Raw genomic sequence first — 26,391 nt, 5'->3', positions numbered from 1 at the left:
CAATTCTCAAGAGCAAATGACGTCCCCGAGCAGGCGGGGCTGAGTGTGTCCTTCCCTTCTGTCCCCAGCCAGATTCTTGCCAGCTCTGACTCATCCGGCCCGCCGGCCAAAGCAGCGTGGGTTCCGCTGGGTAATGTGCAGGTCTGGCTGGTGAGACGAGGAAGTCAGAGGCATCGTGCTAGGTCATTGCCTCTGCGCAGAGCAGGGACTGCACCTGACCGGGGCGGCCACCATCACCCAAGTGCCCCTGGACGCCGACATGGACGCCCACCAAGTTTACTCCATGAAGCAGGGGCAGGCTGGTCAGGAGCAGCCCGGTGTGACTGTGAAATCAGGAGGCCCACTGGGACCAACTGACACTCACACACCTGGCAAGTGCCGTCCCCTTCCAGACCGTCACCTCGGGCACCTCTTCCCAGCTCCCAGGCCTCGCTGCCTTGGTCACAGCATTCTGGGGCTCCTCCTGGGAACTGCCTTGGAGCCAGATTATGGGAGACATAGAGTCACGTCTTACTTTCTCTGTGATGGAAAATCACTCGGCTTTGTCACCCAGCTCACCCCTGAGACTTGCCTCCGAATGATCTTGGCTGCCTTAAAAATTAAATCCATCCCCCAAACAAGAGGCACCCGACCGGCGGCCACATTCAAAGACAAGGGGGTGACTCCATGGCAGGACAGGAGGCAGCCCCAGGGCCGGATGCACAGTGCACCCTCGTGGTGGGCAGAGCCTGGGAGGTAGGACAGGAGGCAGCCCCAGGGCCGGGTGCACACTGCACCCTCGTGGTGGGCGAGGCCTGGGAGGCAGGACAGGAGGCAGCCCCAGGGCTGCGTGCGCACTGCACCCTCGTGGTGGGCAGGGCCTGGGAGGTAGGACAGGAGGCAGCTCCAGGGCTGGGTGCACACTGCACCCTCGTGGTGGGCGGGGCCTGGGAGGCAGGACAGGAGGCAGCCCCAGGGCTGCGTGGGCACTGCACCCTCGTGGTGGGCGGGGCCTGGGAGGCAGGACAGGAGGCAGCCCCAGGGCTGGGTGCACACTGCACTCTCGTGGTGGGCGGGGCCTGGGATGCTCTTGTCCCTGTTATGCCAAGGAGAACATCGAGGCTCAGAGGTCAAGTGACCCACATCACGGAGCCACAGAGGGGCTGCGGCGCCACCTCGGGAAGCTTCCTGTTGGCCTGCCTGTTTCCCTGAAGACACGTGTGCTGGTGTAAAGAACAACCGGCCACCCATGACCTTTAGCTACAGCCATGGTGAACTTTTCCTCTCAGGGGATTGTCAACTACTCTTTGGACCCATCTGCAAATGGCAGACTGAAGCCAGGGACACAGAAGGACCTAGGGGTAACTTGAGTCCCCATTTGCTGACTCCAGCAAGACTCTCTGGGCCTCGGTGTCTGCACCTGGAATGAGGATTCAAACAGTTCCTAATGGTCCTGTGCAACTGCACCCACAGGTCCCCCACAGAACAGCAGGGGCTGACCTGAAGGAAGTGCAGGGACAGGCAGGAGTCTGACTCCACTGTGTCCTGCTGAACGGCCCTGGGCCAGTCGCATAACCTCTCTGGGCCTCATTGCAACATCTTAAAATGAGAAGCAGAGGTGCACCTGCCTCCAATGGGTGCTGCATGGGGCTGATGCACCTGCTTATCCAGTGCCTGGAACGGTCAGCGTGAACGTGACGCCCGTGTCGACAGCTCCCTTAGCCAAGAGTTATGCCCCCTCCCGCCTGGGCTGGTGCCCCAGAGCCCTCTCCCCAGCCCCTTCTCTTGAAGCCCTACCTTCCTCTCACCCCTGCCACTTGACCCCACTAAGAGCCCTGTCCCTGCTCTAAGGGGACAGTGAAGTGGTGACGAGGCCACAAACAGCAGGCAGGGAGCAGCCCAGCTCCTGACGGCCTGTGCCCTCCGATGGGGTAAACAGGGACCAACAGGAGAACCGGCCCGTTTCCCATCCAGCAGGGACGGGAAGGACCCAGGCCCGCCTGTTGTGCCCAGCTGCGTCCGGCATGGAGGACTCTGAAGGTGGGTCTGTCCTAGCTTTGATTCTTATTAGCTTGGTAACTTGGGGGACGCGGCTTAACCTCTCTGAACCCCTTCTCACCTGTCACAGGCGGAAAACACCAGCGCCCACTTTGCCACACACTCACGAGAGCCACAACCGGAAGACCGGCAAGGCCTGCCCTGGTGTGCCCGGCGCACAGCCCGGGTCCACGTGTGTGGCCTTGGAGTCTGTGACCGACTTCCCAACGAGCACGAGCCGGCCGGGGGCACTGCCCGTGTTGGCAAGAGGGTCCCGGGGGGCCCTGCAGTGCCCACCTTTGAGGGGATTTATCTAAAGGGCCAAGTGTGCGAGGGAGAGGGACCCTGCCCAGGTGGGGGCCTCAGTGACCTCCCAAACAGGCCCCCTGGCCACTCACACCCCTCCAGCGCTGGGAGGCTCGCTCCTCAGCAGGCCGGCCGTTTCTGAAGCACCAGACGTGCAGCTTCATCAGAAGACCAGAATTACCTTGGTCCCAAGTTCCTTGTCCCGACCTTTGCCCGCATTTTGTCCCCACGACGACTCCCTTTCGGAATCGAGAACCCCAGCCCTCCTAACCGAAAGGAAACACGGATCTGCAGCTGTCGCGGGAAGCCCGAGGGCCAAGGTCAGACTCCACACACGTGCTGACTCCTGGTGGAACAGCAGGTACTTTGGCTCCTTGGGGGACACTTGGTGATGATCCGCAGAGAGGGGAGTTCAGGGCTGGGAACGGCAGGACCTTACCGCCTGGCCCGCCTGGCACTGGCCTGCTGAGCACAGGGGGTAGAATCTTGGCCTCCAGGGTCCCCGGTCACCCTCTGCCCCTGCCAGAGGCATCCACGGGCAGGAAGGCCGAGCCTCCCAGGCAGGCTTTGGAGGTGCGTGTCTGTGACCTTGAGCCCCAAGGTCCTGCCGAAGGAACACATCGCCAGGCCCCGTCTTGGATGTTCCCGTCTGGGGAATTGGTGTCAGAGACACAGAGAAAAGCCAGATGGCGCTTTCCAGGGTCACCGTCCAGCATGGAGAGGAGCCCAGGACCCCCTTCCTGTCCTTTCCTGCACCCGTCAAGCCAGTGTGCTGGCACAGAGAACCAGAGCCTACGGAGACACAAGACTAATGGGCTCCGAGGCAGGTGAGCTGCCGCCCCTCAGTCAGTCCCCGTCCCCTGCGGCTCCCACGGTCCAATGGGCCCCGTGAGGCATGGAGAGCAGGAGAGCCCGGCGGAGGCCAGCCCTTGCCAGCCAGGCAGAGCCAGGGTGCCCACGGGGCTCGTCCCTGTGCCCGCCTCGGGACCTGCTCGGTGAGGGAGCCAGCTTCCGAGGCCTCTGCCCCGGCACTGGCTTGCTGGTTTGTATGAAGATGCGGTCGTTTCCACGTTTTCCTTAAGGTAGGTTGTTTGTTTGCACATGCTTGGTTTCCTTAGCTTGCGGATTTCACTTGTTTTCATTGCAGGATACACACTCGTGCGCCATCAAAAGGGCGAAGGAAAAGCAGAAATCTCGCCCCAGTGCCAGGTTCCCAAGCCATTCCCCAGGGGGAACCCAAAAGGCAGTTTTCTGCATCATCTTCCAGAGGTTTCCAAAGCACTGAACTTTTCAAAGTGGTCCAGCATTTAGAGCCCAAAAAACATAAACTACATATGCTCAGTCACCTGCTTTTTTTTCTTCTTCTTCTTCTTCTTTTCTGGGTACCAGGGATTGAACCCAGGGGCCCTTAACCACTGAGCCACCTCCCCAGCCCACTCCCTTTTTTAAGGCAAGGTCTCAGGAAGTTGCTGAGGCTGGCCTCGAACCTTCCATCCTCCTGCCTCAGCCTCCCAAGCTGCTGGGATCACAGGCATGTGCCACAGCTCCTGGCCTGTTCTTTTTGTTTTAACCTCACCCAGGTCGCCTGTATTTTCATGCCATCCATCTGGGCCCTTGAGGGCCTCCTTTTATTGCCAAAACATTGCTGGATCCCCCATCTGCTAATAGTCTCGACACGCTGAGTCTTCCTTAGTTGGAAGATTACGTAGTAGCCCCACCACTCACTGGTGTTTTACGATTAACTTGCACTTTCCTTTTCAGTGACTGCGTGTCTATAGGGGACTCCTGGGCCCGTCTGACTTCCTGAGGCCTGGCAGTGCCCTTCCGAGGCATTTCACAGGCATAATATCACCAGATCCATCTGCGATCCCGGAAGAGAAGGACATTAGTCATTACTCCCACTTTTTTAGATGAGGCCAGTGTGGCCAGGAGGGTGAGCTGACCAGCCCGAGGTGGCACAGCAAGGGACAGTGAGAGTGGCCAGCTGAATGTCCGTCTGTGTGATACCAAAGGCCCCTCCCCGGCACCACGCCAGGCAGGGACAGTCTTCCTGGAAGTTCCTCCAGGGTCCCCGGCCGGAGGGGCTCCTTCCTGCCGCAGCCCTCCTGCAACCTTCCAGCTCAGCCTCCGGTGCCATCCACATGGTGCCAGCTGCAGACCCCACGCTGACCTCAGAGCAGAGATGGCCATTAGGGACTGACCTTGACGCAGGCCAGTAGTGGGGAGGCTGCCCTGAGCAGCCGCAGGACTGGCAGCTGGGCGACGTGTCCCATTTCTGTGCCAGCGGCGGGGCTGAGGCACTGGGAGGGCCCGGGTGACACGGGGAGAGCAGGGTCTTCGTCCTCCCAGCCTCACGCCTCCCCCGGGGAGGAGGCGGGCCGCCCAGCGAGAGAGTCCCTCGCTGTGTCTGCACTGGGTCACCAAGAGCAGAGGGACAGGGCCCAGCAAGGGCAGATGGGTGGCACAGACCCGCACGGGTGGCAGAGGGGCCCAGGAGGAGGCCAGCTTGCCTGGGAGGGCAGTTCTGTATCCTCTGTCTGTCTGTCTGTCTCCTCTGTCTGTCTGTCTGTCTCCTCTGTCTGTCTGTCTGTCTCCTCTGTCTGTCTGGCTGTCTGTCTCCTCTGTCTGTCTGGTTGGCTGTCTGTCTCCTCTGTCTGTCTGTCTGTCTCCTCTGTCTGTCTGTCTGTCTCCTCTGTCTGTCTGGCTGTCTGTCTCCTCTGTCTGGTTGGCTGTCTGTCTCCTCTGTCTGTCTGTCTGTCTCCTCTGTCTGTCTGGCTGGCTGTCTCCTCTGTCTGTCTGGCTGTCTGTCTCCTCTGTCTGTCTGGTTGGCTGTCTGTCTCCTCTGTCTGTCTGTCTGTCTCCTCTGTCTGTCTGTCTCCTCTGTCTGTCTGTCTGTCTGTCTCCTCTGTCTGTCTGGTTGGCTGTCTGTCTCCTCTGTCTGTCTGTCTCCTCTGTCTGTCTGTCTCCTCTGTCTGTCTGGCTGGCTGTCTGTCTCCTCTGTCTGTCTGTCTGTCTCCTCTGTCTGTCTGGCTGTCTGTCTCCTCTGTCTGTCTGGTTGGCTGTCTGTCTCCTCTGTCTGTCTGTCTGTCTCCTCTGTCTGTCTGTCTGTCTCCTCTGTCTGTCTGGCTGGCTGTCTGTCTCCTCTGTCTGTCTGTCTGTCTCCTCTGTCTGTCTGTCTGTCTGTCTGTCTCCTCTGTCTGTCTGGCTGTCTGTCTCCTCTGTCTGTCTGGTTGGCTGTCTGTCTCCTCTGTCTGTCTGTCTGTCTCCTCTGTCTGTCTGTCTGTCTCTTCTGTCTGTCTGGCTGGCTGTCTGTCTCTCCTGTCTGTCTGTCTGTCTCCTCTGTCTGTCTGGCTGTCTGTCTGTCTCTGTCTGTCTGTCTGTCTGTCTCCTCTGTCTGTCGGTCTGTCTCCTCTGTCTGTCTAGCTGGCTGTCTGTCTCCTCTGTCTGTCTGTCTGTCTGTCTGTCTCCTCTGTCTGTCTGTCTGTCTGTCTGTCTCCTCTGTCTGTCTGTCTGTCTCCTCTGTCTTTCTGTCTGTCTGTCTGTCTCCTCTGTCTGTCTGTCTGTCTCCTCTGTCTGTCTGGCTGGCTGTCTGTCTCCTCTGTCTGTCTGTCTGGCTGGCTGTCTCCTCTGTCTGTCTGTCTGTCTCCTCTGTCTGTCTGTCTGGCTGGCTGTCTCCTCTGTCTGTCTGGCTGTCTCCTCTGTCTTTCTGTCTGTCTGTCTGTCTCCTCTGTCTGTCTGTCTGTCTCCTCTGTCTGTCTGGCTGGCTGTCTGTCTCCTCTGTCTGTCTGTCTGTCTCCTCTGTCTGTCTGGTTGGCTGTCTGTCTCCTCTGTCTGGCTGTCTGTCTCCTCTGTCTGTCTGGTTGGCTGTCTGTCTCCTCTGTCTGTCTGTCTGGCTGTCTCCTGTAGTCCCCTGCCCCAGCCTGGGGGGTGTGGTCTGCACCTCACAGCTCCCAGGGTCACAGTTCAAGTCCTCAGGGTCACTTGGTCAAAGAGGCCCCACAGGAGCTGAGGGTGGAAGGACCGTCCCTGCAGGGAGATGAGGATGCAGGACAGAGCTCTGGGTCACAGAAGTGTCACCGAGGCCCTGCCTGCTCGGAGCCTCAGTCTTCTCATCTGTAAAGTGGGGGGGTTGGGGCCCTTCCCAGATCCCTTGCTGCCTGGCCCTCTGGAAGTGCCACAGGTCAGCCATGTGGGGTCCCAGGGGGTCCCAGGGAAACCTCCCAACGGGAGGCCCAGCGCCGCAGCCCCTGCACAGCACGTGGCTGGTAGCGGGAATCCAGCAGGTGTCAGCAGTCGGTACCGTTGTAGTGAGCAACGGGAAAGAGGAAAATAGAGACCCAGAATGATGGCGGCTGAGGACGGGCACCGAGGAAGCGCAGCAGGAAAGCCCAGAGCCAGAGAGAAGCGTGTCAGCCGGGGTGGCCGAGCCGGCCCGCTGGGGCTCAATCCCTGGCCCGGGCGGAGTGGCCAGGAGCTGCAGTCACTGAGGAAAGTCTTCCTCGAGGTCTCCCACCCTCCAGGAGAGGCCTGGAATTCGTGTCCCCAAAGGGAGACCTGCAGAGGCCCGGCCGGCAGCTGCCCTGGCCACGCCCCCACCTGCCTCCTGGGCCGCGTCCCCCTTTCCAGGGACTCTGCTCTGACTGCACAGGACGTTTTTCCTTGTAATAAATAAAGGTGATAAATAAACGTCTTTATGTCAAAAGCCATGAAACTTCTTAGATAAATACGCTTATGAACCAAGCAGAGATCCGAGGCCCGGCCGCGGCATGAGTACCGACCGCGCAGAGGGGCCCCGGCCAGGGCCTGGAGGCTCCGGGCGTGAGGAGAGGCCTCGTGGGCCAGGCCCGGGGCCCAGATGCCATGGCATGTCCCAGAGCCACGCGGGGGGCGCGCCCCGGTATGGGGGGCTTTAATTGGGGGTGCCTGTCTGTAGGGAGGGCCAACCAGGGTGCCCCCCATCAGGCCTTCAGGGTCTCCTCGGGGCTGCTCTGCGGCCAGACGTGGAGCTGAGTAACGTCAGGGGCACAGAAATCAAAGCACAAGCGCAACCCGGGCGGCCACGCAGCCCTGTCCAGCCGCCTGGCCTCGGAGCCTCCCTGCCCTCGCGCCTGCGGAGGCCGACCAGAGGCCTCACACGCCCGCTGGAGCCCGCCGGCCATGCCCGAGGGCCACAGCTCGCGGGGCTGCTGACCAGGAGCCGCAAGGGGGCCTGGGCTTCCTCCTCCCTTCCCGGCAGCCCTGCCCTCTGCGCAGCCCCACCCGCCACCTCCAGGGCCCAGCCCTCTGCATGGCCACCTGGCCAGGGCACCCACCCCCGGGGCTGCAGCCCTTCCCACAGGGTCCACTGAGCAGTCCAGGATGCATCAGGAGGGCCGGGACAGAGGGCAACGCAAGGCGTCCTGGGCCCCTGGGCTTCTGAGCCCCTTCAGCTGGACGGCCTTGGACGGGCCTGGATTCGCGCCCGGCTCCCCAGGTGGTTCGCTGTGTCACCTGCAGCAGGCTCCCAGCTCCTCGGGCCTGCCCGCCCGGGGTGAGGGTGTGCCCGACTTGGGTGTCGCCGCAGAGACGCAGAGCAAGTGCCCTCACAGTGGTCTCCTCCCCGAGCTGACCAACGGCCCAATCCCCCAACAGGCTCCTGCCAGACGGGGCTTGCCCAGGCCTCCGCGTGGCTGAGGACCCAGAGCCAGGGTGTCTCATTCTCCCGGAGCTAATAGCAAGAGCGGCCCGGGGTCCCTGGCCTGCAGGGACCTGGGGAACCTGCTAACTGCTGTTGCTACACAGAACAGAAAGTCTTCTGAAGAACTCTCAAGCGTTAGGCTGCAGGGATGGCACCCACAGAAAGCAGCACGACAGCCTTAAATCTGCACACGTTAGTCAAGGGGCTGCCCTGGCCCCTTGGATACTCAGCTCTCTCTCCTCACTGTTGTGGGCCATGTTGTGAACAACTGGGTTCAGACCTCACCTACCCCCTCCACAAGGCACTCTTGAACAGTGAGCAACATGTACAACTGTACAGGTGACCCACCAGCAGTTCAGTCTAATGCACAAATTTACTCAAAATGTATCCACGTTTTCAGTTCACGTTCATTGAAGGGTTTTCCAAGTTTGACCCTGTCCTACAAATTCACATATGAATCAGACCCGGGGAGGCCCCAGAAGAGCCGAAGGTAAAGGGAAGACCTCTATCTACGGACAGGTGGGCTGCCTGCTGGGCACGGCCATTTTCAAGGGCATCTGTCCATAGACCAGGGGTTCAAAACACAAAAGGAGGCCCAGCAACGAGGGGCACCTTCCTGCCTGTGGAGCCGTGCAGCAGAGCCATTACAGGAGTCTGCCAGCCGGCCCTGGTTTCTGTCGAAGGCGGCCCTAGCCCGCTGGGTCCCCGCCGGGCCTCTGCCACCCTGGTGGCTGCAGACCTGGCTTCTCAGCTGCCCACTCTTCCGTGGCATCACGAGAAACCGCAGCACAGCCGGCTGGCCGGCTCAGGCTGTGTCCTGGCCGTTCCCTGCACTCTGGGCTGGCCCTCATGGGCAGGGCCTGCCTCCTCCAGGCAGGTCAGGGCCAGCTTGACCCTCCCCGGCATCTGCGCCATCCCCTCTGGGCCTCGCGGCCGGAAGGCTAAGCCTGCCTCCTCACCTGCGCCGCTCCCCTTGGAAGATCCGTCTTTCCTGCCTCCTGCTCTTGGCCACTCCAGGTAAACCCCACGGGCAGGGAGGCAGCAGGAAGAAGAGCGTGACCTTGAACCCGACCCAGAAAACACGCTGCTCTCCCCGGGAATCCATAGAGTCCTACAGGGAGCTGGCACGGGGGTGCACACGATGGTCCCAGCAGCTCGGGAGGCAGAGGGAGGAGGACTGCAACTCAGAGGCCAGCCTGGGTAACTTAACAAGACCCTGCCTCAACAAATAAAAAGGACTGCATACCCGGGTTCCATCCCCAGGGCTGCGGGACAGCGGGGCTGGGAGGAAGGGGTTTAGGTAGGGGTATGTCCAGAGTATTGAGAAGAAATTTACTGAGCACTTCCTGTGGACCACTCTGCATTAACTATGTTTATCAGTTTTAAGTCTTTACATCCATCCAATGAGGAGGATCATTGCAGATGAGGAATTGGAGGCACATAGAGGTCAAGTGACTTATCCAGAGCCACAGAGCAGGAGGCGATGGAGCCAGGCAGTGGTTTGGTGGTCAGAGATTAAAACTGCTCAGGAGATGGGCACTGATATGTAGCATTTGCCAATTTCCATGGTGTCAATACTGTCATCGTGGCCAATTTCAGGACACCAATGTGACAACTCTGAACTCAGTTGGGAAAAGATGAACAGCAACACCCATCACCAGCCACTTCTACCGACGGGTTCATTGGATGTGAATTTACTGCACACATGGAACAGAAAATGTTCCATGGTCTTAGAAAATGATCAGCTTTGAGTATGTATGATCTTTGCTTTTAATAAGATGCGTTTAACTATAAGGTTATATAATTTGATTCTGAGTAGTGGTGCATTTAACAATCGGCTCTCAAAACCACTGGCAAGGTCACCAGGGCACTTCTGAGCCCGTGTGAGTGGCTTGGCGCACCCACCGGGGTCAGGACGCAGACTCCGTCCGTCTGCAGCCAGCTGCTCCTCCCAACCGGGACACCAGCTGCCTCCCGGAAGGTCTGAGAGCCACCTGGCCTCCCGGCGCTGGACCAGGGCAGCAGATGTGGCTGAGCGGGTCCTTGTAGGCCTGCCACTCTCGGAGGCTTCAGCCTCCCTCCTGTGCCCTCTGGGGCTCCCCTTTACTCACTCCCGACTCCCTGCAGCAGCTTGACTGACGTTTATTAAGCACCTACTCTGCACCAGATGCTGTTCCAGGCACTGGGACAGGGGTCGAGCGTGGACTCCTTGGCACCTAGTGGCATGTATTCAGATCCAACAGGCCTCGACCCAGGCAGGGCCAGGAGAGCGAGCTCAGTTCCGCCTGGGGGAGTCAGAGGTGGCGTCACATAGAGGCTGAGCAGGGTTTTAAAGAATACAGAGGCATTCACCAGGCAGACCAGGTGGGGGGAAGCAAATAGGAAGGAAGAGATCTGAGGTGCATATTTTGTAGAATTTTTCCAGATTTGGGTGGAGGATTAGACAACAAAGAGAGAGAGGAAGGGATCTCAGACAGTTCCATATCCCGAGGTTCCTGGGTTAAGGTGGAGAGACAGCTGGCACATGATATAGATACTTGATGAAGACAGTAGCTATGCAGCTAGTCTGCCTGTATGCAAAACCTGGCTTTGTCAGCTGTGTGACCTTGGGCAGGTGACTTAATGTCTCTGAGCCTCTATCTGTGAAATGATGATGGTAATAGTACACACTTCCCAGGGTTGTTAAGAAGCGATGAGTTAATGCATGAAATAGTCTCAGGACAATGCCTGGCACGGAGTAAGTGTTCAATAAATGTCAATTACTGCAATGATTACTATTATTGTCCCAATTACTCATCTTTGGCGTTACCGTTGATTATTACTGGAGAAGAGAATCTGAACCTACTGTCAGGATCTGGAAATGGTGCAGACTGAACTGCTTCTGCATATTCAGCAGCTGGGGCGGGGGCATTCCTCAGACTGAATGAGGATGAGCACTTTCCAGCCTGTCTGGAGGTCAGGCGATCCAGAGGCAGTGAGCGCCGCGCGTGCGTGAGTGCGTGTGCCCGCGCGCGCCCGAGATCCCGTGCCGGGAGGCAGCTGCGGGGCTGCCCAGCCTGGAGCAGGGAGCGGATCTGAAGCCAGAGCTGCTTCTCGAGCTCAGTCTTCCTGGGATCCTGTGGTTCTGCAGCTCCGTACGCTCCTCACTGTGGGACCCTGTGTTGCAGGACTGTCGCCGAGGGGTGCAGTGCCAGCGAGCGCCTGTAGGGGGCTCTCGAGCCCTTCCATTCCCCATCCCCGGCTGCCAGGGCTTAAAACAATGGTGGTGTTTACCAGCGCTTCTGCGCCCTCGGAGGTGGGGAGGAGGCTGCGGCGGTGGACCTTGTGGGGAGCCGGGGTCGCCCATGCCCTCATCTGGCTCTGCTCCAGGTTTATGTCCCTCTGTCCTCTCTCACCAGCGGGAATTCCGCCTCCCCGGGGGAGCAAGGGAAACCTCCAGTGACCCGGGCCTCAGGTCCCAGCAGTCCTGCCTCTAATCTGCTGGTCGGGGACCATGCGGGGCTAGGTCCCTGAGGAGACCCCACTCCCCAATTCATTTACCTAACGCAACTCCATCCACAGACCCTGATGACAGGAATCACTTCTCCCCACTAAAGTCTAAAGACATGACCCTTCTACTAAAGTTAATGCTGTGGAAAAATGTTAAAGATGGACATTTAAAAATAATTTGGAAAAAAAAAAAGTCAAAAAACAAAAAACTCGAACATGTGATCATTATTTGGGACTTTGTCAAAAGCAGAAAACAAGTAAATAAAAGGAACATGTTTATCAGACCAATTTAAGAAAAACAGGCATGAATAGGGTTGCCAGATTTAGCAACTATTGCATAGGATTTACTTACACTCAAAAATTATTAGTTGTTTATCTAAAACCGAGTTTTAACTTGATAATCTGTATTTCAAGAGGCACCTCTACCAAGAAGTCTGGGAACATAGGGATTCATTCAGAGGAAAACTTCTGATTCACCATCCCCACCCAGGATTGTCATTCTTTTTCTAATGGCCTGTGTTACACATGGAAACCGGAGCCACAGTGATCGCATTAAACAAAGTAATCGGGTCAGGCACCCCAATCTCACTGCTGCGGACGATTCTCATCCAGAGGTTATGTCAGAGGAATAAAAAGTAACTTCCAAACGATAACATCAAAAGGATAAATAACACCCACCGTTTAATGCACACCTACTATGTGCCTGGCACTTGTCAATTGCTTGCTTAAATCTCAGCAACCATCCTGGGAGGTGCATACTCTTTGTGGAAGCAGAAAAGGGAACCTAATTTCTGTAGAAACCTACAAATCTAATTTCTGTAGTTCTTGCAAAGGCGTGTACCTTTCTGGTCGATTGCTTCCTAGGAAAGAAAGGGCGGGGGGAACCAGGACCCATCCCATCCACAAATGGGCTTTGCAAGGCCAGGTCCCCTGCTATTTGGTTCTACAGAACTTCCACAGGAAACCGTCTTCATATCAGTAAATTGTCACTGGCTTGGGGCGTGGGACATGGGTGGGAAACTCTCCGCAGTCATCAGTGAATTGGCCTCTGGACTGAGGAAGATGCGTTACACCTGGAGATAATAAACCGCTCGTTTGTTGGGAATAAAGGACCGCTCAAGACATCCCCGAACACTCAGTGACAATGACACACAGATTCCAAATGTTCTCTGTAAGAAAAAACACCCTTTCTCCTAATCCTTCTTAAACTCAACAAGACTGATTGGTTTTTATTATTCATGAATTAATTTTTTACTCAGGGTCCGACGAGGGAATTGCAGCTATAAATCTCTCAGCGACTGAGGGAGAAAAGCAGATCTCAACTGAGCCGCTCAGCCAAACTCCTGCCTGCATTCCTCGGGGGTGGAATGTTTTGCTTGTTCAATCAGTTAATAATCAATTAATAATCCAAAGCTTTGGGTGTGTGTTGTTTTCCCCCTGAGGGGGGAAAATGAGTAAGAACAAGAGTAGAATATGAAGGTATTAAAAAATGCAGACAGTCATGGGACCCTGGTCTGTGAGGTTAAAGCGGAGCTGCCTCCTGTTCCCAAGGCCACACGCACACAAAAAGGAGAGAAGTAACAAAGGCCCTGCGATTCAAAAGTAGCGCAGAGAGGAACGCAGTCTGCGGAGGAGCAGGGGTCAGAGCCGGGAGGTGTCGCGTGAAGAGTCGCAAGAGGGGACATGGGGATCCAGGGAGACCCGCTGTCTGGTGACCTCCCTCTAGACACTGCCTTCACGGTGCAGGTTCAGGGACCCAGGGGCAGGGACAAGGATCGCAGAGACGCTGAATGACCAAGAAGGCGACCAAGGGTGGAGAGGTGACTTTGCCTCTCTCTTCACACAGTTCCTCCCCCAGATACTCCTTGTACCAAGTCATAACCCCCTGTCCTCTGCGTGGAACAGGAGACCCAAGAGGAGAGCATGGCACGGGCCACTGGTGGTCTTGAGGTCACTCTGGACACAGTCCTTTATAAGAAACGCTTCTCCTTCTTCATTCAGAGGAAGAACGCCCAGCACTTCCCAGGGTGTCCTGTGGCTCACACCTCGTTCTCCTCTTCCTGTCTGTTCCTATTCAGAGAACCAGGTAGCGTTTGCTCCCGGATGAATTCAGACATGCAAACGTGAAGCTTCTGGGTGTTTACCTCGGCAGCACAGAGGTATTTATGTTCAGAGGCGAGACACGGACACCCCACCCAGGTACTCTGAGCAGGCCCATGCGAGAATTGCTTTGCGCTTTTGGGGGGATAAAGGTGCAGGCCATTATTACTGTTCTTATAATATCATGACGTCCCGATGGGGCTATGATTTCTGGAGAAGCAGGGTCTCTGCCACTGCTTGCTAGCCTGACTGCTTACGTAGACAGTGTCAACACGCCCAGAGACAATGACAAGGAGCGAGTTACCAAGGAAGAGGATGAATACTGTACTCTGCAGGCTGAGGGGCCGTTTCACCATCAAAAGGGAAGATCTTCCGCTGATCAATGAGGAAGGCAAAAATCTTCCACTAGCTTCTTCCCTCGGAACCACCAAGATCTCAAAATGGGGCTCCCAGTCTCAGGCAGAGACGGGAAAGATCTGAAAACTGGTTTCAACCAAGGTTACCTCTTCCTGATACCCCCACCCCCACCCTACCACCTGATTCCCGGGCGACAGAGGCAGCCAACTTGGAATTTGCCCGTAAGCAGATCTTCACTCTCCCTCTTTCCACCCAAACAAGTCAGTAGACCAGGGACGTGGACGAAGGTGTCGGTGGCTGAATCAGAACGGGCTGGCCACCAAGGGGCACTCCGCTCTGGGACTTCACCTGTCTTAATTGTGTTCAGCACCTCCAGACAGCTCAAATGCATGTGCACGCACACACACCCAGGTACACACCCCCAGACCGACACAGCCGCGGACCGTGTTCCTTGGTTCTTTGCCCTTCAGAAGCCGAAGCCCAGGAAAAGGTCAGTGATGTTCAGAAACCCTCTTCAAAAGCACAAACCAGGTGAAAACACCAAAACCAGAGATCTAAATAAATACAATCAAATTGTAGACATGAATGAACAAAAAGAAAACAACAACAACAAAAACGAATCTAGGAACCCAAAGTTAATTTAAGCAATTAAAAATCAAAGAATCAAGTTTAAATATCACTTTGTATCTGAGGTCTTGAAACTCTGGATTCTTCTACCGGGGAACCCTCAGCGACCCGGCCGACACATTCATACCGTCTTTAGTAAACACCAGTTCTCCGGCACAAGAGCTGTAATTGGCAGGAGAGGACCCTGATAGTTTTAAATGAAAATTGATCACATTTGAAACCAGAAGATAAAAACAAAACCTTGTCAGAGTTTGTTTAACTGCCTTTTGACCTCTGAATGAAATGACATTGAGGAATAAAATAACATTTTCCAGAAAAACCATTTCCAGAAAAGGCTCAATCCAGGTGACACTGAATGACAATATTGAATAGAATATTTTAAGATCCTAAGGAACACAGGACAGAAATTTTAAAAGAAAAGAAAACCAATAATTTTTAGGACCAAAATGTGTATAGGCTCAAAAGCACAGTGAAATGACGATGAAAAAAAAAATTGTATGGTTAACCCCCAGGAAAAATCTAGTTTTAGGTTTTATATATTTGAACTCCAACTCAATTCAGATTTTAAGTCATTTGGCTGGTAATTCCCCCCCCCACACACACTTTATCTGATTCCACACTAAAAGTCCCCTGGGCAGATTAACCAGTATGATTTTCCTTGATTTAAGAAAACATTTGACCCTTTAAGCTCCAGACGTTCAATGGCTATTTCCAGGGAGAGCAGGAAGAGAGGACTTGGGACTGAATGGCCCAAAAGCTCCTTTGAGTAGCCATCTGTTATTCCAGAGGACAGGGCTATCCTGGCCTCCTCTCTGGGCCCGCCTGGCCCTACTCAGGCCAGAAAATCGAAGAGAGAGGCTTTTAAGAAGGACTCAAACCCCATGAGCTGCAGGGACAACTGACTAGCAGGTCCCTCTGCCTTCCCTTTCACACTGGACCGACCAAGGCCAAGGCTGCAGCCCCTACGGCACATGGCCAGGCTGACCTCATCCCAGGCGAAGGGTACAGCAGGCAGCAGAAGCTGCGTTTAAGGAGCAGAGCCCTCTGCCCACTGCCACCCATATAAAGGGACACACGGAGACCCTCCCCAGTAGAAACCCTCTTTGGGATGGAGACAGTTTTTGACATTCGGGGGTTTGGAAGCACCCTCTCCAACAGGAGCATTCAAACTTGACATCCCTTTAAACTATGACTTCTAAATAAAGGTCCATTAAGATTCTTTCTGATTTCAGTCCTGATCAGTACAGAAAGGCACCCGAGAGAGGCGGACACAGCACAGGCCTGGAAGGGGCAATGGCTACCCGTGGCCCCGAGTTTCCCACTCATCTGGCGTTTCTGAGTCTTGCTGTTGGTTGGTTGGGGTCTCTACTCCCAGAAACAAACTGAGCCCAAGGTCGCCAATGAGCGGCTTCCCCGCAGGTCCCTGAGTAAGCCCTTCGGACACTGTCCAGCTCTCGGAGACCAGGCACCACCAAATATCAGCCCTGTGAGCCGGCCCTGGGAAGTGGCTGACTGAGGAGGCGAGTGAGCGCTGGCCACCACCCACTGAGGCCCGGGAGGGCTGGGGACGTGAGAGAGGAAGACCGTGCTACTTAAGGTCACGCTGTCACTGTCACAAGAGGCAAGGGCAGCTGCCCAGTGCCCCAGAAGAGTTAGAAACCCCCCCCGCTACCAACCTTTCACAGTCACTGCCTGATGACCCCTCCGAGGAAGGTGTGTGGTCCCAGCACAGCTCCGCTACTGTTAGTGAAAGGTCAGTGGCCTCACCAGCCGCGGGAGGCAGGCCGGCCCTGTGAGGGTTAACCTGCTGGGCCAGCCATCATAGGGGTCACCGTGATGCACAAGAAGTTGAGCATCCCGGTCCCCCATGGCTGGTCTGCTAATTACATTTGCAATTATAAACATCACAACCTCCCTGAGCAGGGGCCAGGCCACACCAGCCGATGGGACAACTGGATGTAATCCCACCCCAGGCTGCCCAGCTCTACCCTGAGACCCCAGGGCCAGCTGAAGCTTGTGAACCCCTCCTCCAAGGAATGACCACGGCTATCCTAATTTCCCAGAGGTCTGAGTTAGCTGAGCCTCAGAAAGGGGAGGCACTACCGGGAAGCTCTCTCAGGAGTCACCAGCACATACATGCTCAAAAGATCTTTGATTTGTCCCTAGAAATCAGCAAGTGGCCTCACAGGCAAATAGGGAGAATGTTCAGGAAGCCTCCAGGCTCAGATCTGTCTGGTTCTAGCCCACTCTCAACTAGTGCCCTTCATGGTTTCCCAGGAATGATCAGCAGACCCTACAGTCACAAACCCCTCCTAGGACCACGGACACTTCAGGGACTGTGGTGACTGTAGAGAACACTTGAGGTTGAACATTCCAGCTGAGCTGATGTTCAGTCAAGAGCCACCAGACCCCAAGACAGAAGCCGCCAGGGGGCTGTGGGGAGTGTCGGCCACTTTTGGGCAGAGCTCCTGGTCATGAGGGGAAAACACTTGTCAAGAGGGATGGACAGAGTCTCAGACAAAACGGGGATGTCCCGGGGTGGGTCAGCCTTCACTCTGAAGAAGTAGACTGTGGTTTAAATAAGTATCTACTGTTCCTTCCCTTAAATATGGAACCACAAAGGATTTTATTCACTTTGAAGAAGTCACATAAAGTATTGGAGGAGACAAGTTCTAGAAAGAGGTGCTGGAGAGACAGTTGGAAAGCATCCTGAATCCGGTCTGCCTGCGGAATTCCCTCTCTGTACCCTGTTCGTGCACATGGCCAACCTGAGAGCACGCACGCTCTCTCCATGACGTCTCCAGACACCCTTCCTTTGGCCTGCTAGAGTGTGCAGATCACTGCTCAGAAGAAACACATTTTGCAGAAGACCGAGGAGACAAACTTTTTCTGTGAGTTTAGCTTATCTTAAAAAACCATTTGTCAAGAAGTCCAATTATAGGAATGTGAACCGATCGTGCAGGTCACAAAATTAGGAGAGCCCCCTGAGTGAGGGCCAGGGGCACTCTGAGAAGGCAGGCTGCCACACGAAGTCTCTGTCACAGCCATCTCCCTCCAAGTGTTCCCCCCCCCAAAGTCCCCTCTGTCCCTTTTCTAGGACTAAATGGAATATCTATTGATTACTCCAAATCAATAGAGTGAAAAGATTCCTGTTTGGTGGGCCAGATTGTTTCTTCTTCTCCTCTTTCTTCTCAAGAAGGATCTTTTCGTATATCCTAATTATTGGTAAAATAGAGGATTGTTTCTAAAATGAAAGGAGCTGGGGAAATCACCAACTCCAAGAGGAAATTCCCAGGTATGTCAGGATCTCACTGAGCTGGAAAGGGCCTTCCGGGGACTGGGGCCTGCAAGCCGGGCCTACTGTGTTTCCCATTTCTGGCCCTAGGGCCGAGCAGCTCCCACCCCCACCCCCATCTCCTACCTTCTTCCACAGCAGTCCACACCTCCAGAAGGGTGGCAGGCGCCCTAAACCTTTATTTCTTAGAACCCCTCCCTTGGAAAACAGAGACTAATGTCCTCACTCTGATTTATTTTTAAAAGTACCATTAAAAATTAATTTCCCCCTTTGTTTTTCTCTGGGTCACTGATTCTGAATTACCACGTGGCATTTTCCCTATGTGTGAACCCACATATTTTACCTTCAGGACAGTTTGTTCTTTGTCTCCCTACAACAGCAAAGTGGTCATCAGACAGTGATGAGGTCCCCGCCCCTCCTCTGGGTCTGGGCTCGGGCGGTCCCAGCATGGCCACATCTGTACACAGGCCCGCACAGGCAGAAACACTCACTCCCACTCTGGCTGATTATATATGTACATAAAATATTGATTAGAAAGGGTAATGGAGTCACCTACAGAACTGGCTACGGGAGGAGGAGAATGAAGGAGGGGCAGGCAGGAAGGTCCGCATGTGTGTCTAGTGTTCATTTCTCACCTGGGAAGGTGAGAGGGCACTGGCATTAAAGACCTCCCGGTGTGTCAGCAGGCCAGAGGAGGCCCGGAGGGTTCGTCCTCTCTGAACTCTGGTCCCCGTGCCCTTGGGTTTTCTCCAGTCCAGAAACGTCATTGAATCTGTACCGGCAAAAACTATGTGTACAGAGCACATGAACCTCCCGGTGTGTGCATTTCTAATAAACGTGTCCATCCAACCGTCCTTCCAACAGACCAAAGACTGTCCCCCTCCATTTTGTTCCCTGGCTACTGATGGCTCTAAAGCTACCTGCCATGAAGCCCTGGGGTAAGGTTCTGAAAGATGCCTCCGCGGATGCCAGCCTCTGACCTCTGCAAGCCTGTCCTTGTCGTGGTGCACCCCTGTACTGTGGCAGAGGCAAACCTGGCGGAGGCACACATCTGTATATGGGCTCGAGCTGCGGCTTAGCAGGTCCTGGGCTTTGAGAACTGGCATCACACAGAGATGCTTCATTCCTCAGGGGTGGCACATTGATGTTTTTGGCTTTCCTCATGAAATGAGAAGCTTTTATTATTATTATTATTATTTTAATAAAAAAACCAGGAAGTGTGGGGGATCCAAATCACAGTCAGGTTTAGTTTCTAAATGATGGCCACTTCAGATCTTTCCCAGATACCCAGGCCCTCGCCTCCCTCATCTTCTCCCCACCCCCCAGTCCCTTTTTTGCCCACATTTCTCCTCAAACTCAAGCCTGGGTTCTTGTCAACTCCAGGAAGTGTCCAGACACTAAGCCTTCCATCTCTCCTGGTTTTCCTGGTCTACACAATCAAAGAATATATTTCCCTCTTACAAATTTTCATATTGATTGACTATGATTTGAATCAGGGACAAACACATAGATATTTCGAGCTCAACTAAAGAAGTCACCTCTGGAGAGAGGGAGTTTAAATAATTTAAGTATTCAATATTTGCTATACTTGGTAATTTTATGTGAGGAAATGCCCCTCCAAACATCAAACGTTGTTCACAGCCTCACTTACCCCTCCCCCCTTCCTGGGGCATCTCTTGCTCCCTTAGGAAGGAGCCCTGTGACGCCCCCCTCTCTGCCCCCAGTCTGGAAGCTGAGATCAGTGTAACCTTTAAGGAGAATGAAAAAACACTTTTCAAGCTGATGGAAATCAGAATCCGTTATAATTAAGGATTCCCCTCATCTCCCAACCCAACGTCTTCTTCTGACACTGTCAAAATTCTAGAGGCATCTAGAGGACCCTCTACCTGGGGAAATAGAACTAGAACTGAAAAGGTCAGCGTGGGGCCGGGACAGTGCAGTCACCAACACGAGCTGCGGCAGTGAAGTTGCTCCCTCTCTCACGCGTGGCCCAGCGCGGGTGGAGTAGTCTGTGCTGCGAGGCGGGGGGTTAGGTGCTTCCTGGAACCCCGCATGGTCCAGGGTATTTATTTTAGAGATAAAGTCGTGGTTCTTCGGCAGGGGTTGTGGGGGGAGGGGGAAAATGGTACCGAAATGAAAGGGTGGTAGTACGGAAGAAACGCTGAGAGTTCAGGGTGCTTCGGAAAACTGGAGGAAGAGCCCAAAGTTTCGCAGGAAAGCTGTCCGCGAGAATCTCCAGATTTCATCTTAATATTTTAATCTTTAGTTTTAAGACATCCGAGGGACACTCGGCACGCGCGCACACCCAGATGCCAGGACACTAGCCCCAGGCGCAATGGAACTCGGAGCGCCAGAGCGGAGAGCCCGGCAGGTGCTTCGGCAGGTGGGGTAGCGACCGCAGAGGGTGCGGGGAGCGAAAGCGCGGGTGGCTGGCGGGGAACCCGGGAGAGCGCGGGCAGGACGCGCGGGGCAGGCGCCCGCCGCTCGTGGGGCTCGGTTGTCCACTTTCCCACTGGGCGCGCCGCCCGGGTGCTGGGGAGCGCGTTCCGTGGGAGCAGCGTCCAGCAGCCGCGACCGCCGCCCAAGCCTTTTGCACAACCTAGGGTTCTGGCGCGGTGAGCGACAAGCGACCCGGGGGCAGACACATCAGCTGGTCTGTTCGCGGGTCCAGCCTCCTCCAAAACCTTGAACTAACTTTGCCTGGCTTTCAGCGCCGACCCCGCCATCCCACTCCTGGAGGGATACCGGTTCCCTGCGCAGGCCCAGCGGAGCGGCGCGCGCCCGGGACCGCGCCGCCCGCACCCCCGGGGCTCCTTGGAACCGCCGCCTTGTGCGCACCCTCGGGGCGCCCCACTGGGACCGCAGGGCGAGCGCGCCACTGGCCTCCTGCATTTCCAAGCTGTCGCGGCACGTTCGATTTTTTTTTTTTTTTTTTTTTCCTGCCTTGCGGAAATCATGTTTGGTCCCCAGGATGGAAATAAAATCAAAGCACCACGGGGGGCCTTTCTCGGACGGGACAGAACATCCTTGCCGCCACGTTCCTGCACCTGTTCTGGGCTTCCGCCTCCCCTTCACGGAAACTCAAAAATATTTTGTCACCATGGAACAAGATCAGAGAGTAATGAGAAAGCGCTACTCTTGCCAAAGTGAGGGTTTGTAAAAGGGGATGCGGGAAAAGTTAGCGGCGGGTTTAAGCCTGAAAGAGAAACCCAGGAAGTGTGCGGCTTTCCCCCTCCTACGTCCCCCGAGTCCCCCCAGAAGTCCCTGCCACTTCAAGAATGTGTAGAAGAGGAACTGCGACACCCAGGACAGAGACAGCCGGACAGGCGGATGGATGAACACACAGACCGACCGCAAAACAGGGCACCTACTGGTTGTGGTAGCCGAGGGGGTCCGGGATGCAGAGTTCGGACACGTCCATCAGTCCCGTTTTAGCATTCCCAGTAGGTCGAGAAAGGCGGCGGGGAAATCACGCGGAAGACGAGTGAAGGGCACAGGCGAGGTGCGAGTCCGGTCAGGGGCACAATGAGCGGGAGAAGGCAGAGTGGGAGGAAGCGGCCGCGGCGGGGGAGAGGGAGGCAGGGAGCCGTGCGCGCCCAGCCCCGCGCTCCCACTCATCCGCACGCTGGGAGCGAGCGGGCAGAGGGGATGCGAAGCCGTGGAGAAGGCTGGGGCACCCGACACTTGCAGCCCACTAACCCTACTGTAGCTTTAAGGCTGAGAGACTGATGTATGGTTTGGCTCCTATTGGCTATCTCTCAGGGGCTGGACTTAAAGTGACAGAATCAAGCTGGGGTGGGGGGAGGGGGGCAAGCCAGAGAGACTTCAATGGAATAAGACGCTCGCGCGGACGGGCAAGGTCCCCACCTCCTGAGGAGTAGGAGGACTGGATTTTAGAGCCCCGGGGCTTGCCTTCTTGCAGTTAAGGAGGAAAAAAAAATGTCCAACTATCTGATGGGACTCGGGGTAGGGGGAGAGTTGTTGCTTACCTACCCCCACCTCCTACCCCTTTCTTTGCAAGCCTAGCAAACTCACCTCTCAGCCTCTTGGAATGGGTTTGTTTTCCAAATTAAAAATGAGTCACATTTCCCCGCCCACGCACCAAGGAGAAGATGCCAGTGCCTTCGAAATTCACAGCCTCAAACCTTATATCTGGTGCCCAAATGTGCAAAGGGTCAGGGGAGCAGGGGAGCCACAATCAGAGAGCAGGAGGGAAACGGATGCCCTTCTGGGCTCCTATCACCCCGGGGCCAGACAGTTCAGAACTGCTGGCCTTATGGCAAGAAGCAGGGTGCACAGCCATAAAATGCTCTCTGGATGTGTCAAGTGTGGCTTCTACTCATTGGCAATTCTCTGTGATGTGCCCGGACCACAGGCACCCGCACATAAATTCCTGTCTGCTTAGGAAAATGCCATTGTGGTTAAAACCCCCAACTTACCTGCCACATCCACTCCCAGGCACAACTAGACACTTTCACATACACACCTGAATCCCCAGCTAGGAACACACCTGCATCCCCCTCTGCAGCTCCCTCCACAAGCCAGACTATTATGGGCTGCCACTGTACCAAAATGAGCTATAAGTCAAGCCCCAACCCTTCTTGTGGGGCTTTTCATCTTTGGAGATGTGCCTGCCACAGGGATAATCATCAATTTGATGATTCAAATGAGTGCGGGGAGGGGAGCAGGTATAGAATTATTTAAAAGGGGGAACAAAGCCCTCAGGAGAGACCACCACCTTATTCTCCCATATTCTACAGAAGACAATGAGCAGTAGGGGGAAGACATAATTTTATCATCAAAATAATGTCTAAATGGAGTATAACTGCAGGCAGTGTCATGCATTTCAGGAATAAAGCAGGGAGAGAGGGTTGTGGGAAGGCCCAGGAGGGGCTGGCCACTTGGGGAGGGAATGGGCAGCAGCGTCACCGGTGATTTTCGACTTGGATAAATGTGTGCTCGGGCGGGCTGGGAAGGGACTGAGATTTTTCATACGTGTTGAAGTGGAGGAACGCGTGGGACTCTCCCTGCTCCAGCTCAGGAAGGTGTCTCACGGAGAGATGGATGGAGACGTCTGCTCTGTCGGCAGACCCCCTGTGGCCTCCGATTCTATTTTCCCAACACAGGTACTTTGTTAGAAAGAGGAGTGCGAGGCTGCTTGTCCTCACCTGGCTTTTCTACACGACTTCCACTTCTTGCCAAGACCTCAGTGACTTCTTTCTCTGGGTCCTTTCTGCCCCTCAGAAATCCATTCTCCTAGTGCATGGCAGCCAGATGGCACTTTGTAAAGTGACATCCAGTGTTCCTTTGTTGTGGTTAGGAATGAGGTCCCAGTTTGGCCTACACAGAAGGCCTGGGGCAAAAGTTTTCTGTGGGTCGCTCTGCACTCTCCACAACCCATGCCACACTCCCTCAAGCCCCAGCCTTACCTACCACCTAGAAGCACACTCCTCCACCCTCTTTCTAGAACCTTCTGCTCTGCAGGATGTTGGCTGTGGTTTACCCTCACATGTGCACTGGCCCTAGTGATACTTCCCTCTGCTCCCGCCCTGGACTGTGAGCCCCATAGGGCATGACTGTCTGTTGTGTGCACTGGAGAATTCACCTGGTACACAGCAGGTGTTGGGTAAAGATTCTGCTGTATGAACCATGAAACTAGCAGTTCGGAGTTGGTACCACAGCCAGCTGAGGGTCGGGCTGTGGCCCATGAAGGGACTTAGCCCCTGACAAGTTGTATGGGGTCAGTTGGCTCCTTGAAGACACAGCACATCCAGTGGAGATAAAGGCCTCTTCAGAATTTGAAGAAAAAGGCCATTGCTCAGCCTGAAGCAGTGGGTTCGCAGATGCCGGGAGCAAAGGAGACAGGAGAAGAGGTCTGGGGTGGTTGGGGCCCTCCTCAGGTCTATGCCTGGCCTGCCATGCCCCCTCCCCCAGCCCCAGGGCCCAGACCTTTGTCCTTCCCCCCACTGACCAGAATGAGCTTCCACTGTGCTAGGGGAGAGAGAGGGCCAGCAGGCCAGGACACCCCGGTGACATAAGCCAACTTGGCAGGCCCAGACTTCTCCTGTGACACCCCAGGCAAACCTGGCCAGGTCACACTCCGCACAGGACCAGTTTCTCCCCCGCCCGTTCTCGGCCAGCTCACCAAGGTGACTGGAATTCCTTCCCCAAACCAGGGCAACACCTCTGGCTGGAGAGGTCACAGTCCAGGATTGTGCTGAGGACTCTGGGATCTGGTCCTGACTCCTCCATGTGACCTTGCCAAGGTCATCCTTCTCCAGAAAGCAGAGGCTGCGCAGCGGGCAGAGCTGGGTGGGCAGAGCTCTTGGCTTCTTTCAAGCTTGAAATGCACTCGTGGTTTCCTGCTTCCCCTGCCCACCTGCAGCAGGAGCTGCTGGTAATGTGTCCCCAGCAAGAGCTCTGAGCCACCCCTTTACCTGTACGATCCTGGTGCCCCAGGGGGCAAGGCAGCCCAAAGGGCGTAGGAAAAATTGCATTAGACACTGATGGCAGAGGATGTAAGGTGACAGCCACTCACATTGTTTTTGTGACAAACTCATTCAAATAGATATGTAGTGCCCTTAAAGAACTGTATGGCTCGGAGAGGATCCGGGAATTGCAGATGGCCCTCGACTTACATGGCTGGACATCATCTTTTCAACTTTAGGATGGTGCAAAAACCGTACGAATTCAGAAGAAACCGTACTTCACATTTTGAATTTGGATCCCTTCCCAGGCTAGAGAGATGCAGAACAGTGGTCCCTCTAGATGCTGGGCGGCAGCAGCGAGGGGCAGCTCCCGGGTGGCCACAGGAGGCCGCCTTGTCTTCGTGAGGGAAGACAATAGTGAGTTCGCTGTGTTGCTAAGCTATGACATTCGGTGAGTTGAGTGTATTTGACATTTTCAGTTTATGATGGGTTTATAGGGACATAACGCCATCATAAATCAGGGGACACCTGTATTTAGAACTGACCAATCAAGAAATTTGCACACTTCCCTGTGTGGTCAAGTGTCCTACCCAAGGTCACACGGTGAATCACTGGCAAAGCAGGCCATCCATGTTCTACGAATTTTTACTTATTCAACTTCTAGATCTTTGTAGTCAGGAGTCTTCTCTTTCCAGCCTCCTCTTTCGCTGAGTTCAAGCTCTTTCTTAAAGACTTCACCTGGGAGATAGTGAGGACATGAGCATCTGTCCACCCCTTCCCCATGGTCCCCTGGGAGGGAAAGAGAAGTGCTGGTAGGTGGAGGCCAATTTCACGACGTGTCACCCTGCCTGTGGCAGTTTATTAGGAAGTGCGATCACCTGCAGCACAGCTCCCTCTATTCCTCAAGCCCGTAGTTCCCAAGGGACAACAGGTGCAGAGTCACGGGTCACACAAGCACGGGTCCACACTGACTGACCCCCTGTTACTTCCCATCATGGGCTGGCTGAGCCCCGAGAGTGGCTGTCCTCATGCCTACAGCTGGCTCCTGACCCAGGCGCAGCACCCCTTGCCAGAAGCCTGGCGAAGATCGCCGCCCTTCACAGAGACAGGTTTCGTTGTATCTCCCCTCCCTTGCAGTAGCCTCCCTACACTAGTTATTTTTACACACACACACACACACACAAAGGCAGCGGCAAGAATTGCCTCGAGTTCTCAGATTCTGTCCTTCCCACGGGCATGTCTAGGACCAACGATATGAGAAGGGCTTTTGCATTTTTCAGGCCAGACAGCTCAGCAGGAGCTGGTGGGCCCAGGGGGGTCCTCAGGAGAGCAGACTTGCTGACCTCATCAGTAAATGATAAGAGCCACCAGACACTTCTATAGGTCTGCCCTCTCTGCTCCCTAAGTCCAGCGGAGGTGGGAACACATCTTCTGGTTACACCATCCCCACCCTCCACCCCTACCCAAGTTTCCAGGTAAGAACCATGCCTTTGAGAACACCCAAGATGTGAGGCCACTTCTTACCACCAGCCCCAGGATGGGGGGATCCCTCCATGGGACTGTCAGACGCGTACGCCACGCTGGCTTCTGTTCCACCCCAAGTCCAGGAAGGCCATCCATTGACAGTTCACGATGACCAAGGTGGGCCTGGCCCAGAGAGTGAGCCTAACCCGAGAGCCCCTGGGGACAGGGCTCCATGGGCGCCAGGCCTGGGGAATGTCCCTGACTGCACACCTCTGTGGACCCGCTGTCTTCTCACATGCTTGAATTTAGGGTGTCGAGTTATAGCCCCGAGTGGTGGTCAGCAGGCTGCCAGCCCATTGGCTGGCACTCGTCCCAAGGATCATAATTAACTGATAACGCTAATACAATGTGAGTTTGTCCTCCATAATAGTCTCCTGCTGACAGATAAATGCTGCGGAAACATGATGGCTTTTCCTGAAACGGTAATGGGCCATTATTGGGGCAAGAAGGCTCATGTCCTATTAGCACTGCCACCACAACACCAAATAAAATACGAGGGGGACGTCTTGAGTGGATAAATGCTCGGGTTTCCCAGTCCCCCCTCCACCACCATCATCCATTTCATTATCTGA

General features: G+C 55.1%; 1 protein-coding gene across 2 annotated transcripts in view; it reads right to left on the bottom strand.

Moving 5' to 3' along the window:
* Esrrb (estrogen related receptor beta) overlaps positions 1-26,391 on the bottom strand; it is a 161,612-nt gene that overhangs the window by 83,210 nt on the left and 52,011 nt on the right. The window contains exon 1 of one of the 2 annotated variants that reach the window (XM_047540215.1): positions 21,239-21,540. The exons of the other annotated variant lie outside the window; for it this stretch is intronic. Within the exon in view, the coding sequence (XP_047396171.1) occupies positions 21,239-21,288 (50 nt within the window). The 5' untranslated portion in view covers positions 21,289-21,540. Of the gene's footprint in view, positions 1-21,238; positions 21,541-26,391 lie in introns of those variants that run through there. 2 annotated transcript variants of the gene reach the window in all.

This window comes from Sciurus carolinensis, chromosome 2, assembly GCF_902686445.1.
Source record: "Sciurus carolinensis chromosome 2, mSciCar1.2, whole genome shotgun sequence".
In the NCBI taxonomy this organism is placed as follows: domain Eukaryota; kingdom Metazoa; phylum Chordata; class Mammalia; order Rodentia; family Sciuridae; genus Sciurus; species Sciurus carolinensis.
This window is presented reverse-complemented; position numbering and strand designations above follow the sequence as displayed.